At 43.1% G+C, this 15,101-nt stretch overlaps 2 protein-coding genes across 2 annotated transcripts in view; one reads left to right on the top strand and one right to left on the bottom strand.

The window, feature by feature from the left end:
- LOC107194131 (runt-related transcription factor 3-like) overlaps positions 1-4,591 on the top strand; it is a 36,518-nt gene extending 31,927 nt beyond the window's left edge. The window contains exons 5-6 of the mRNA XM_015583696.1: positions 2,778-2,948; positions 4,122-4,591. Of these exons, the coding sequence (XP_015439182.1) occupies positions 2,778-2,948; positions 4,122-4,591 (641 nt within the window). The remainder of the gene's footprint in view (positions 1-2,777; positions 2,949-4,121) is intronic.
- Positions 4,592-9,054: 4,463 nt separating this feature from the next.
- The window catches only part of LOC107194086 (brefeldin A-inhibited guanine nucleotide-exchange protein 3), a 13,912-nt gene continuing 7,865 nt past the window's right edge, over positions 9,055-15,101 (bottom strand). Inside the window, 4 exon segments of the mRNA XM_015583650.1 lie at positions 9,055-9,198; positions 9,313-10,855; positions 10,931-11,154; positions 14,073-14,301. Of these exon segments, the coding sequence (XP_015439136.1) occupies positions 9,055-9,198; positions 9,313-10,855; positions 10,931-11,154; positions 14,073-14,301 (2,140 nt within the window).

The raw sequence follows: 15,101 nt of genomic DNA, 5'->3' as shown, positions 1-15,101 counted from the left end.
GCCTTGACCCGTCGCTTTCCATTAACTCCCCGCGAAATATAGGTTTCTCCGGTGTTCCAAAGCCGTAAAAAAACGGCTCACGAGCGGAAAATCGGCTACGACGGCTGTCTGTCTGTGCAAAATGATTTTATCCTGTGACTCGACGCCGATTACTGCGCGGTTGGTCCCCTTCGGCTGAATCAGTTGTTTTCACCTAAAGTGGGAAAAATCTTTGATACACACGGCTGTGAAATGGTTTCGTCAGAGTTTTGTTTCGTGACGTTATATGTATTACGAAACGCGATCGACACGCTTTTCCTCTCTGTTCTTGATCGATCAACGGAAGATCAAATTCTGGACTCTCCTTAACAATTCGAGAAGTCATGTGTATACGTCAAAGAAATGTAAAAAAAAAAAGTGGAAAAAGACATGTCTTCTTAGAGAAGAACTTGTACTATGCAACAGTAGATCCAGACAGTCACTAGACAGACATTAGCTTTTCATATCTGTTTTCGACAGACACAATCTTCAAGCCTCTAAGACTACAATACATACTACTTACTAATACTAATAATGAAAATTGAGAATATTAAAAATAATAAGGCGAGAGTTTAAGTAGATCAGACAAATTACAATTCAATAAGTAACATGCAATTATTAACCTCGTCCAATCTGAGTGACTTTGTAGTTTTGATTTGTCCTCGAGCAGATTCACAGAAATCTCAAAGTCGAATGGAATGTTTCGAGATTTTTTGGCAGAAAGTAGCAGTCGTAAAATTTCGACAGCTCACGACTTCCCCGTAGCACGGGTCTTCCTAGAAACGGCTGGACGATGAACGCCGCCCTTGAGGAAGCGTACGTTTTGTCATCGTCCGGTGAGCGTTCGTCAAGAATTACCAATGCTCGGGTTTTCCACCGGTTGTTCTCGCTGCTGAACGAGTCTAAGCATCGTGTATGCGGCTCTGCGACGATGATACAAGCGGTTCTTTGAACTTCGATGTTTAACTTTTACCAGGAACGTGTTCTACATATCGTGTGACACTTAATTCTCACGGAACTTAATCGATAAGAATTCTACAAGAGAAAGCCACGTCTTAAACTACTCAGAATCATCTGAACTAAGTATCAGTTGATGAAGAAGTTATAGACTTGGATTTTTCCATTCGAAACAGTGAAATTTTTATTAGGTAATAAATAAACAAAAAATTTTATTAGGTAAAATATCGATATCTATAATATATTACGGATTGAGAAGCATAGTGGTGTAAATCCAAATTTTGAAAATTTGAGTTAATGCCATTTTTAAAATCTTTCTTTTTAATGACAACAAACATGACAGCAATATACATTCGTGAACAAAATATTAACGATAATTCATTTCTTAAATGTTCATTTCATAAAAATATCCATCATAACAAATCTGAATTCTGTCATTTTGATAGATTTGGTAGTACTAATCTTGTACCATAATCCTTGCAATCGGACCTCAATCTTTGTACACCACGGTTTTCGAGCGAGAAATACCGTACACGTAGGAAAGAACAAAAGCGAACTGATAAAAACTAGAACGAGATTTTAAACGAATCCTCGAAGGCCACCTGGAGGTGAGGGGGGGGCGAGAAGGAAACTCTAGTGTTACGGATGCCGAATGAAAGCTGAAACGGCTCATCGAGGGGAATAAAGGAAAGAAGAAGTATTGTGTGTCGCCGACGAGTTTTTCGTGAAACATTATTCCCGATCTCTCGGGCGCCGCGAGCGCGAATATGCAATTTCATAATCGTTCCGATTCGTCGTCGTTGTCTGGTAGTGGGAGGAACCGTGTGACGAAATTAAAAAAAAAATAAAAAAGAAATGGTTTCGCCGAATCATCGATGACTCAGCCTGGTTGCTGCGATCTTTTCCTCTCCGTTTCCGTAACTTTTACCTCTCCGTACACTTGGATATTCATCGGACGTCCGACGGAAGTCGCCGAAGTCTGCGATAAATATTTCACGAGATGTTAATACCGATCAATTATATTTCGTGCCCTGTGCCGTGTTTCGGGCGGCACAACTTGTCTGAACCGAGAACGTCTAACCAGAATCGATCGATGGAAATTTCGAGGATCAAAAAGATCTAAGGAACGTTGAGTATTCATCGTGGATTCGACGATCATTTGGACTTCCGTTCGATTCGGTGAGTCATATCGGTTCGTTTGACTCGGAGTTACTCAATCAAATTTCGCGATCTTCGTTAAGAATCTTATACTGAAACACAACGAAACCATGTCTTGAAGAAGTTCTACTTATACAAACTTTTACAGAGGAAGGACCCCAACTGTCCGACTTCAATTTTAACGGGGTTTTGTAAGAGGATGGACACTCGATTATTTTAAAGATGTAAACAATTAACAAGGAATTTTTCGATTATAGAAATTATAATAGTGCTTTTGGCAGAATTTACGTTCACCTTTGATTAACTGGGGCATGATCCGAAAAAGATTTGGAACCACTGTTCTAGATCGCCTACAAACAGACAATTCATGTACATTACGCCAGGTGTAATAACAGCAGTCGTAATATGCGCTGAACCTCGTTTCGCTCATATATATTAACAATACCATAGTAAGTACAATGAAGACGTCTAATTATTACCGTTTCCAAGGAATATATCGGACCAAGCATCTTCCACAGTTCTACAATCCTCCAAAGGGAGAATGAAACGGAAATTTATTCATGAAGTAATAGTTGGGTCATAATTAAGTTTTATCTTTCTGGTATACTTTCTTGCCTCAGGACGCAATTGCATCATGTTCGCAGATACGAGCACAGGGACAGCGGAGTGGAGCTATCCGTCGACGACACCGTCTTATCCAGCGCCTCCGGTCAGCAGCGGGGGTTCATTCTCGCCGATACCTGGAGGGGCGTTCTCGTATCCCGGTGATCCCCTCTCCCATCACCCGACCACGGAACCTATGCCGTTACCCGCCGGTGAGTATACATATATAAAGGGGTTTTCCAAATAGAACAATATGATTTTACAATGAAATGAAATAAAAACTATTTTAGATACAGCCAAACTTTTTATATTATTTTGATATATATTATTTAGCCATGATAAATTGTCATAGTATACTAAAGACAAATAACAACTAATGATAGTTATAACATTTTAAACATGGTTGTCATTTCATTTCAAAATCATATCATTCTTAGTGGAAAACCCTTTATGTGCTCGGGACTTCGACCGAAATATCACGAAACTGCGTCAGTACGGAAAGGAAAATACTCGGGGACGTAACCTACTGATACACCAGTGACGCAGCAGCCATTCGGGGAACGCGTTCTTCCTGTTCTGTGTGTGACATAACACCGTGAGTTCGCAACATCTGTGACGTATACCACAGATGAGACGATCGTCCTGAATGTGTCTATCCTCTGTATCGTTGGATTATTCTTGTGATCCCTAAATATTCTTGGATCTCTGACTTTTCTTGTTCTTTTTTTTGGAGAATACTAGAACTTCTTGTTTATTGACATTTTTATGATTGTAACTTTTATGCTTACCACGTGATTACTTCGTTTAGAGGATATTGGAGATATGATACCTCTAATAATAGTAATCCTGGACACATCAACCACACCTAGGTCTAAGTATTCCATTCTAATTTTCCACTAGAAGGCTATATTCTTCTAGCAATCTCTTTAAACAACGCTAACACTGACCACCTCAATCGTCAGACTCTACAACTAATCTCTCCTCAGTATACAAAAATTTCTATACCGTGAAGCCAGCAAATATCAACCCCAAAATACAAATCAAAAATGAATATACAATTTTTAAAGATTTAATTATTACTCCGATGAGATATCAAGCCAGAGTTGATAATTGCTGCAAGGAATGTTATCGGTTACCAAAGAATGAAATTAGACCAAAAAAAAATCGATACATCGGTATGTGACTTCAAAGTCACATGGAGCTATGAATGGTTGATCACTGCAGCAAAAATACCACCAAGAATCCTCAGCACACATTCCAGGCCTCATGATCCGCTTGAACACTAACCAAAGAAAAACTGCGACCCACGAAAAAACTTCTGAACTAAGAATAGGACTATCCTGTACCAATTAGGATAAGGTGAAAAAGTTCTTTCAATCTTCCAGTTCTTCCCTCGGAGAACCAGCAGGACACCTACACGCCTAACTGCGTGTCCATGTACCCAGGCCACGGGACCACCTCGTCTTCCCTGCCATTGGTCCCAAGTAAGTCCAACGACCCAGACATCTTCGCCGGCGGAGGAACGGGTAGTGGAAGTCCCGGCTACCATTACGGTTCCTGGACACCTGGACCAGCCACGCCAGTTCCTGTCGCCTCGCACAACTACAATCCGAATTACCAGGGTTACTACAACAATCCAAGCCAGAACTACATCAGCCCAGCACCTATGGTCCTCTATCCGCAGCTGTACAGCACGGTGAACCAGAATCAGATCCACCTGCACCTGCATGGCGACCTGACCGAAGAACAGGTCACGATCGCTGGCAGCAACCTAACCATCAGCAGCAATAGGTTAGAGATTGGGGTGCTGGGCGAGGAGAGCGAGCAGAGGAACGACGTCTGGAGACCCTATTGAGCTGATCCTGGGAATTGAAGATGTTTTAGGGGGATTGGACTCGAGAGGAGAGACTGTGCCCGGTGTTTTAATTGTGATATCGACGAGTTGATCCTCGTGTATAAGAGACTTAGGGGATGTTAGAGACGTGTCTTTTTTTGTGAGGGACTTTGTGGTGTTCTGTAGGTAGCGATGATATGGAAGTGTATAGGAGGGTAGTGACTTTGAGGACTTGTATATGGGTTCGACGGTATATCTTGATGGTCTTTAAGATGGTTTCCGATTGAACATGAGTAGATGTATAGTGGAGCACCAATGGCCAAGGGAAATAACGACGAGAAAGTCCTGACAGAGAGTGGATCATTGTGATTCGGAGGATCCAGTGGGAGCGACCACTCCCCAGTCATGTAACTGTTGTAAATACACAGATATTTTCCATGAAATAAAGTCTTGCCCCGACGGTTTTCCTGTATCCCCCCCCCTGCCCGGTTTTCTTTCGTTCGCGAACGTAGCTTCGGGATTTTGTTTCGTTAGAGAAAATGGAATCGAATGTTCACGGTTTCGTTACAAAAGCTGAAGGTAGATTAAGGACGACGGAGGATAGGCTTCATTAGCGAAGCGGATCCTTTGCCGACGGTTTCGAGCGCAGGAAAAATCTTTATCTGACTGTGTCCAGCATGGGAGCAGACCGCAGGGAAACGGTTTGTCCTCCCTTCGTCGTGGACGTTGAGGGATAATCCTTTTCACGAGCGTAGCGAGCTCTATTTAATATTTAACGCACGCGCTGGAAATGACGAACGGATGGATAGTTGCGGTCTACGCCGAGGGGCCAACCTCGCAGTGTCCTACGTCCCTTTATTAGCTATCCACAGTCTGATCTGTATGTCCTTGTTTCGCATATGACGATCCCTGCTGGACGGGGACGCCATTTTTGATTCGGTGAATAGACCGAGAACGGTGAAATTTCGAGTAAATTGAACTATTAACCTCGACAGGGTGTTGGTGAAATTCTAGAATTACGACTGATTTATTTATCTGGTTATTTAAACACCCTTGGATAAGTCCATCTAACGTAAACTGTTGTGCACACTTAAATATAGTTGAACTAACACAATTTTCTGTAAAGTCCAAAGTCTTGAAATTTCTCTTAAAGATGTACATTTCACATCGAACGGATGAATTTCAAGTGAATTCCCGTGAATTCTGAACGGTTCTCCGTCGATTGTATTGTGTAACCGGTAGAAAGTCACTTTAAATGTCGTGTTCAAAGCGAAATTGCCGGCTGAACGAGGAATTAATAGATAAAACTGACGCATAGAACGAGCAGGCAATCATCTTGATTGGGAGGTTGATGTTACCGTCGAAGGTCCGTTTCCCTGTTTTCAGACGATCGTCTTCTGTAATCAATATGAAAAAGACACAGAGTAGCTACAACTACACGCGTAGAGTAAAGCTTGTTACTACCGGCACCATTAATATTTCGCAATATGCAATCTAAAAGAATATTAAATAATATAGAAGATAGAATTGGTGGCTGTCGTCTTAATGGCTGGGACGTTAGATCCTACGTTTCGTCTTCGAAGAGGCCTTCCCTCGACTTCGTTCGTCGTCCTCCATTCGTAAAGACGACACGCTTTCCGGTGACTTCTCTTGCTTCCTCTTCGGTCATGTTTACTGCCCACAGCGAATGGGCACGCCAGGACAGGGGAATAAAAGCGTGGAATAAGCCGAGAGTCGGCCGTCGCTCGTAAGCTCGCCTCTTTACGAGGATGACTCGACCGCAGACAAGAGTCTCCCGCCCTTTCCTGCGCCCGTTAAAATGAAGTAAAACCATCCTGGTCGCGCAGAAAATAGTCGACACCTTCGATACCTCTTCGAAGTCGGGTTGACCCGGTCGAATGTACCCCCCGCAACAAATTCACTTTCTCCCTTCTGTCGAACATACTCTAATTCCTGCAGCATCTAAATTGTACAGTAATGGCGTGGAACCAGAAATCAATTTAGAACTTACGATCCATAAAGGGCTTCTAATAAATATTTCGTAGTATTTTTCTTCTATTAACATTCGACGGAAAGAAAAGATTATTAATTGAAGCAAAATTACTTAATTCTACTCTTTCAGGGATTCTGTATTGTCAAAAATCTTGGTAGTGTCATAATAATTGTTTATTCATAGCCAAAAAGATTTCTGACTCAGAGGATTCATTGGTATTTATTGATCATGCTTCCCATTGAAAACACCAGAACAGTTTCATAATAAACGCACCTTTTATTCGTTCATACTGTTTCTCATACACAATAGGCTGGAACCATGGTTTAGCCTTAGAATCCGCAGTTTATACTTGTTATTAACTTTGTCAGGGAAAGGAAACAGGGTCTACGTAGGCACGTTTTATTATCGATCATTTAAACTCGTCCGTATGTATTTTCGTTCGTTAATTTATCTCGACGTTCAACAATATTTTCATCAACACCGATGAGGAAAATCCAGGGGAGAATCGCGAGGGGAAAACGTCGCCGCAGCACTGGTTAAATTTACGCGCAACAACGGTCGGATAATTATTATCATTTTTCTCTCTAACTTACAAACGATATTACAAAATATATGTATAATATATTATATCGAAGCGATAAAATGAAACGGAGACAATCGTTGACTAGACGCCCGTCTAAATAACACGATGGAAATTAACGATAAAAATATCTAGCTTCTCTCGGATGGATCGCAGCAATCGATCCACGTGAGGAGTACTATTTACAATAAAATATAACAATATTATTATTCTCCCTCGTCCGCTATAGCTCGTCGCGCTGCCGAACTATTTTTTGGCAAGATCCAAAGGATCCGTTTAACATGGATCCTCCTCGTGACCCTTCCGTTAAATAACATTCTGCTTCTAAATAGTTTATTCTACCTTCCAGATGCAACATCAACGTTTAACTGTCGCCATAATAATTACAATTACATGTTCTCGTTTCTTCCTACTCGTAAAAATAATTTTCAGCATCATCTTGAAATCAATAGTCAGTGATCTACAGTATATAACGATCTATAAATTATCATCAGGTGTATATACCAATGAATAAGCCACCATTTTCTTCGAATAAAATAGTACCATAGTTTCCGAACGCTTTTTTTTTTAAATGACAATGGATATCCAAAGATGGGGATGACTATTACCTACAACCAGGTGCAGACTTTTGATTTCCCGAAATAATAAATATTAAATTATTTTATTGGTATACCTAGTGAAATTAAGTAACTCAAGATGACAGAGTGTCGGATTTTTACGAACTGAAGGTGGGAATCTGTACCGTTTTCTTTACAAAAAAAAAAATATATACGGAGAGAGGAAACGGTAAAGTGGGCCACCAGTTCTCGCGTGATCCGTCAGGGCTCGTCGCGACGCCGCTTCGCGCGTTCACCCGACGCTGGAAGCGAAACTCCCGGTGCATCCGACTCTGCGACTGGACCGCAAACTACAGTTAAGCGCAAAGAGCATAAAATGAGAATCGAGAGATGTGCGTGCGGAGTGGATCGTAAATAAAATCCTTGTCCCTCCGTGTCGACGCGTCGGGACGCGATAGAGATAGGCGAGGCATGTCCGTTCGAAACGGGACACTCCGTTTTCTTTTATCGCGGAGAATCGACCGATTGGCTATTGTCTGTCGTGTGCATGCAACATTCGGTCGCTGGAAATACATTTAGGACCCTTATAATTATTCAGAGCTCGTATTCCAATCCGTTAAAATTGCCCTTGAAATGGTCCTTAATTTTCGTGACTACAATCGTCCACCATCTTTTCTGTTCTGAAGATGAAGGAAGTGGAGAAACAATCGATAGATGCATTAGAAATTCTTGAACTTTTATAGAATTCACATTTAACATCGGTTTTAAAATGGTCCCTGATCTCGGGACCAATAATCTTCTGTTATTCTCTGCGAAGTATGGAATGCAGAAAATGGGATGCATTTAAGATCATCGAATTCCTTCAGAATCCTCGATCAAAGTTGACAATGGAAATGGTCCTGAAACTGGTCCTTGATCTTGGTAATCAGAATCTTCTGTCGTTATCTGTCCCTTTGAAGATGAAGATTTTAATAGATGAGATTAAAAATCGTCTACTGGTACCTTAGATATTATTCTTCCTCGAAACACAAAGGTGGTCATCGTGTATCGAATGTCTTAAGAATAGATTGACTCTCATGTTCAGTCTAATGATGTTTCTTCTCAAATATCAATTACACCTCGACGATAGAAAAGCTCGTTTTCAATGATTGACGACAAAGATACAGAAGCTCCATGAATAGTCTTTTGATCTAATAGACAGCACAAGCTGAACCGAAGCTTTTAAGAACGACCCACGACTGGATGTCAACAGCTTTCTACTCAGTGTCCAACAATTTCACCTCACAAGTCAATAGAAGCAGCCTCAGAAAGATTCGTGAAAATACATCTGTTCCCAGATGTATTGAAGCTGTTCCTAATTGCTCGTTAGCCCGTATAACACCGCAATTCGGTGGAAAAGGGTGGACAGTCGCTGTTTCAGGACCTGGTCCACGGCGTGCCTCGTGAGGACTCGTACTCCGCTGACGAAGACCGGAAGCAGGGTGGTCAATCGTTCATCCTGCAATGAATTTTCAATCATTTTCATAACAAGTATTCACCATACAGAAAAACTATTAAGTCCTGCAAAACCATCTTTGAAGAATTAATAACAAAAAAAGAATTATAAACTCACCGGCAAAGCCAGAGTCCAGTCCAGAATAGTGCTCAGAGTCTCAGCCCAGGCCTTCCTGTGCGCCTCACTGTCCTTGTAAACGTTGGTCTTCCTCTGAAACCCAGTGTCCTTCATCGGAATATCTTGACCTTCAACCCCAACCTCCTCCTTATCGCCCTTCAAGAACGGATTAGTCCTGAATCCCCTCTTGCTACGCTCGTAATCCCTCAACAGCTCGTCAATATTATCCAAACACGACGGAGAACCAGTCTCCTTCGAAGCCATTTTCGAAGACACTCTCGGCGACATCTCAAGGTCATTGGACGAAGTGGACACTGATCTTTTCCTCAGCTCCATAACCGATCTACACCTCAAAGCAGCTGAGTCGAAAGGTTCGAACTTCTCATAGTCCTCGAGTTCACTTGGGACGACGAACTTAAGAGAATTCCTTCTGGACAACAAGCAGGCGTCACTTTTCCTCCTCTCCAACCTCGATTTCGGATAACAGGAAGTCTCATCGAACGTCACAGCAGCGTTCGTCGCGATCGTCTCCAAGGCAGACGTCCCGAAAGAGTCCACCGACTCGGCTCTCTTCAGTGGGCTCAATTTATAATACAAGTTGTCTCGATGATTCATCATCTGTGAAGGAGCAGGAGTCGTCGAACTGTATTTTCCGTCGATGTAACCCTCGCTGGAGGTACCACCTGATCGATCAAGGTACACAATCTTTTCTGTGACCGAGCCCAATCTAGACACTGGCCTGGAATCGTCTGTCTCTGGCTCGCTGGGCGGGCCAGAATCAGTGGAATACTCGACAGCTAGGTCAGACAGTCTGAAGTGTCTTGCGTCTTCGTCAGACTCTGGCCCAAGTTCGTCCAATCCACTCTCATCGTCGAGATTAGGATTGTATGCTTCTATGTCCTCTTGTTCGTCCTGGTCGACTTGATCCTCTAGCTCGTTCAGCTGCCGATGGAAATGCTCGATTGAAGCTGACGTGACCATAGCTGTATCGTTGATGGGTTCTTTTCTGGTGATCTCTGGGTAGTCATCAGGCTGTGCTACCAGCAGGAAGATCTTCCTTTCCGAGAAGCTATCTACTCTCGTGTGCTTGCCATCCTCATCCAGGACCACCTCCACATAACTATCACAAAGCTCCTCGAAGGTGGTTCGCAGTTGCCTCAAGTATTTCGACAGCTTTCGGAGATTGGATCTCTTGGGATAATCCTTGTCTTCGAGGCTCAAGGTTAGCAGGGACTTGACTGTTTCTAGGGTAGCGTTGGTATTCTCGATTTCACGCAGGCAGAGCTCGAAGAGAGTGACGATCTTTATAATCCAGGCAGCTCCAGCCTGACGATAAAGATTCGCTGGTTGCTGGAGATTAGCTACCTTCTGGACCAGGAACTTTAAACCTGGCCGACAGTCGAACTTCAGGGCTGCCGCGTAAGAGAGGTCCAGGGCTGAGAGGAAAATGTCCACGTGGTGGCTGGTCAGGTAGGATAGACAGCCAGAAACTGCAGGCTTTGGTGATCCTGACGCCATTGAATGCGGGATGACGTGAGACAGACTAGAATTTTGATGAACTTAATAACAGTTTCTATCTGTCTGCTAATTAGGTAGTTCCCTTGGACGGTTTACCTACCTAGGAAATGAGTCGTTGCTCTGCAAAAGGACACTGGCGATGCAATGGAGGAGCATCTGGTGAACCAGAAGACCGACCACCAGTGCCCTCAGCTGCACTCGAACGATATAGAGATCAGGATTGAGCGTGGAACCCACGGATGGTGGGTACAGTAGGAACACATAAGATCTGTCGTCGTTCGTCCTCAATGGATCTTCGCTGCGTTGTTCCTCGAGGAGGAACACCTGAAGAGCATACGATCTTGAATTTTTTCGATGATCCCGAGCGACGTTTCCACGCACGATTCCCCCGTAGATCCTCGAACCGTCTAACATTTATTCTGAATACATTTTTTCCCTAGTGGATCAATTTTGTTCCGAATTTTCCTTCGAGGAATTACAGAGGCAATCGTGCGTGATGTCTGACCGCTGTTGCAGTGATATTCGTGATATGGTGACTAAAGATGATGACGGTCCGCTTTTATTTTTTTTTTTTTTTTGTTTGGTGAATTAATCGTCAAATGTACAGTGGGTACTAACTCGAGACATAACACGATTCCGTTAATTCGGTCGCTTTTAAATTACGGTTGTGCATTCTACAAAAGCTGCAGCTTCTAGGATAGGTGTCGTATATCTCATCACGTACATTTATGTGACAGTGAAATTCTAGCCATGGACTCAAGCCATGGATTTTAATGGTGATACGCAAGACCGTGCCAAGTTAAATTTAAATGATATATCTCGGCAAACGACGGGGTCCTTCTGCACTCGATCAATTCTCACAAAATCTTCATCGATAAATCTCTTGATTATCCTTTTAAACAAGTACAGTTGACCCTCTAGGCCACAGAAATAGCGACTCGAAACTTATTCCGATACAGTCGCTCGTAGATACTACTATACTGTCCTATTAAAGCTAACTGCCATATTTTTTGTAACATTACGGGTTAGGAACAATTTAGACACTAAATATTATTCTAACCGACTTCATTAAGTCGCAACAAAACTAGCCTGGGTAAATGCTTTGTTTATTAGAAAAAAACATTTAATATGTAATTGACATTATTAAGTACTAAATCGTTCTTTTTTCGAAACAAGACTGTTGCAGATACGTCAATTAGCCTTAGCAGGACAGTGTAGTAATAATAATTTAGACTTTTTACATGATTTAGCCATTTCTGAGACAAGTAATGGTACCAACTACCTCCCTAAGAATCGATTAAATGACTTTGGGACGATAATGTGGCTAAGAGGGTCCAAAGGAATTCGAACAAACTGTTCGCAGTAGTTCTCAAAGGATTCGACGTGGATGAATTCAACGAGAAAGGACCTCGTCGAGGAGGTTCTGCAGCTTGACCTGTGCCTTCTACCAGCGAGTGCAAACATCTAAACGAAGGTGATCGGTTACAAAAATCGTATCGTACCCCCGCGTCGACAGGCTTACTTCGAGGTTCCTCCCCGTCCTTTCATACCGATATCCCCGATTCGCGTACGGCCGATTTGGAGGAATTAAAGAGGGTGCAATATAAGAACGAACCAGCAGATAATAAAAAGCATCTCTGTATTTGGACACAGTCAGCGCGTCGAGCACATTAAATGGTACAAAAATACAGATTAAAAGACACGAGTGTGTTTGACAATAAGGATGCAGTCTCGTACGCACAATAGTAATTTCCTTTTTTCTCATCGAAACACTCTGTGACAGTCTACTGCTTTTCTGTTGCAACGCTGCTAAGCGACGTAGAATTCGAGTCGTCTTTTTTTTTTTTTTTTAATTTTTTAAAGCTTTGACGATTTTGAGCAATTCAGTAATATTATGTATATCGCACTCGTGTGCCACTTATTTATTCGAACCTCCGACAGGATTAGCCTTCGAACATTTACGCGATAATTCGTAAATATGCAAATCGATCCAAGAAAATCGTACGCTCGATTCTACGCCACTGGTATGCCATCATCAGCCATACAGATGCAAGCTCCGAACACACGAAAAAAAGCGCACGATTTCATCGAGGCACGTAGGCAGCAGAAAGAAATTGTATATATATATAAAATATCTGAATTGTATTATCTACGATCACGTCTCCGCGTGGGGGAAACGATCTTCCAAAGGCAGAAAGCGGTAATTGCAATGGACCGAAGTCGCGGTGAACGTGGATCGATAGCAGGCCTGTCGACGACCGCGTTCACGGGGTCTGTATATGCCCACCGATAGATCCCGAATGGATCATTGTGGTTCCCCGTTCAATTACGAATAGTTAGCAATAGGAATCAATCGATCGTTCGTTTGTTTGCTTCTGTCCCTATATTATATACGTATACATCGGTTATCTCTCTTTCTTGGTTTTGTTGATCATTCGTATGTTTGTTATTTATTTATTTTTTTTTTCTCATTTGTTTGTTTTAAAATCCATGACGTGAGTTACCGTGGGCGGCTAGAGCCAATGGGGGCCCGTGTTCGTCGTAGTGTTAGTGTAATCGAGGGGTGTCGTGTGCTGCCTACAACCGACGGAGTAGGAAGTAGTGTGCTGGTCGATCAGTGTCGTCTCAATGGTCATCGAATCCTGGAAAGGTGTCGTCGACAGTGACGCCGCATTCTGCCTCTTGACGGCAGACAATACCTCGCGCAGCTGGCTCACCTGGGAGCAAGTCAGGTCAGGAGGGCACCACGTGTCTCTCACTCGCAGGCAATTGCCAATATATATATATACTATATATACTTCTATGTACACAACACACTCACACACACATACCCATTGACAGAACCGAGCAAAGCTACTTTAACATTTCTGACTCTCTAAAAAAAAAAAAATGATCTACCGCGCGTGAACGGTAAGAAAAACGATCTCGACAGAGAAACGAAGAAATGCCGCGATTATCTTCGATAATATAGCCAATCGTCATCGGACATCAAAGGAATAAAGAAAGTTGCAAATTTCCAAGTATCATCGGTCTACATCCGTGCTCCATCCATTGACCACCCGTAATTCGATCGAACGTTACACACGCTCGCAACAGAACGTATGTATGTACTGTAGTAAAAACTCATGGCGATATGTGAGGAACACAAAGAAGCACAACGAACGTCAAACAGCCAGAAGTGACATTGTTATTCGCCTTCCAGATAGGCTCAGACACAGAGTGGCAACAATGTGGCAACCTACCTGCGCTGCGAGCTGCCGTAGACGCTCCGACTCCTCCATAGTCGCGTCCCGTCGCGCGGCAACCTTCACCTGAGCGATGTCGCCGTAAAAGGATTCCGATCGCGGCGAGAAAGCCATGGTCAGCTGGTGCAACTCCTGCAGGGAATTCGAACAGGCGCGGTAACAGGCCACGCCGCAGACCTCCCATTGTTCTGGGGTGAGAAGCGGACCGCTGCTCACGAGGACGTGCCTAAGTAAAAACCAGATTTCGACTCCTTGAAGCGTCACTTAATCTTTACAAATCACCAATTTCCTTAATTCAGGTAGCTACACTCTGTATACTTTGGTCATTCATTTTTATCGAGGATCTCCTTTCCTAGATTCAAACCTAACTTCAAGTACCCTCTTCTCTGTAATCCTTCTTTACACTTCAGAGAACTATGGTACTGCCACTCTGAGAAAGCTACTGATCCTGTAACGGAAGTAGCTAAACCTAGGATCAATTCCATCCTTGAATCTAAACTCTTTCAATCCCTTTTATCCTATATGTCCTCCTATATGTCTTACATGTCCTATATGTCTTGTGTATGTATTTTACATCTGTGCATTGGACCTATCTGCTACCTAAAATACCCAGGACGACAGATTCTATCTAAATCTGCTACCAAGCTGATAATTGTCCAATCCTCTCTGCAGATAAGTGATCTCAGTAGCCAGACTTGGAGGGACCAAATCCAGTGTTGGGGTCGCGTATCAAACTGGGCTGCCAGGCAGCAGTGGGTGACTCCTAGGATTTCAGATCCAGGATCCCGTTCGTCATTCACCGACCGGGCTGGCAATCTGCCCGCGAACCTGTCCCGTTTTTAAACTCCGCGCACGCCTGTACATCGATACCTCGCGATCGACCCCGGCCCGGGATTGAATTACAGAGCTCGATGTACGCCGTGCATTAATACGGAGAAAACGCGCGAATGGATACACAGCCCGGGCTGGTATAATAGACAGAGAGGTAGAGAGGAGACGGGGCTGTCGCGTGTATAAGCTTCGTAC

Source organism: Dufourea novaeangliae, unplaced genomic scaffold (genome assembly GCF_001272555.1).
Source record: "Dufourea novaeangliae isolate 0120121106 unplaced genomic scaffold, ASM127255v1 scaffold21, whole genome shotgun sequence".
Taxonomy (NCBI): domain Eukaryota; kingdom Metazoa; phylum Arthropoda; class Insecta; order Hymenoptera; family Halictidae; genus Dufourea; species Dufourea novaeangliae.
This window is presented reverse-complemented; position numbering and strand designations above follow the sequence as displayed.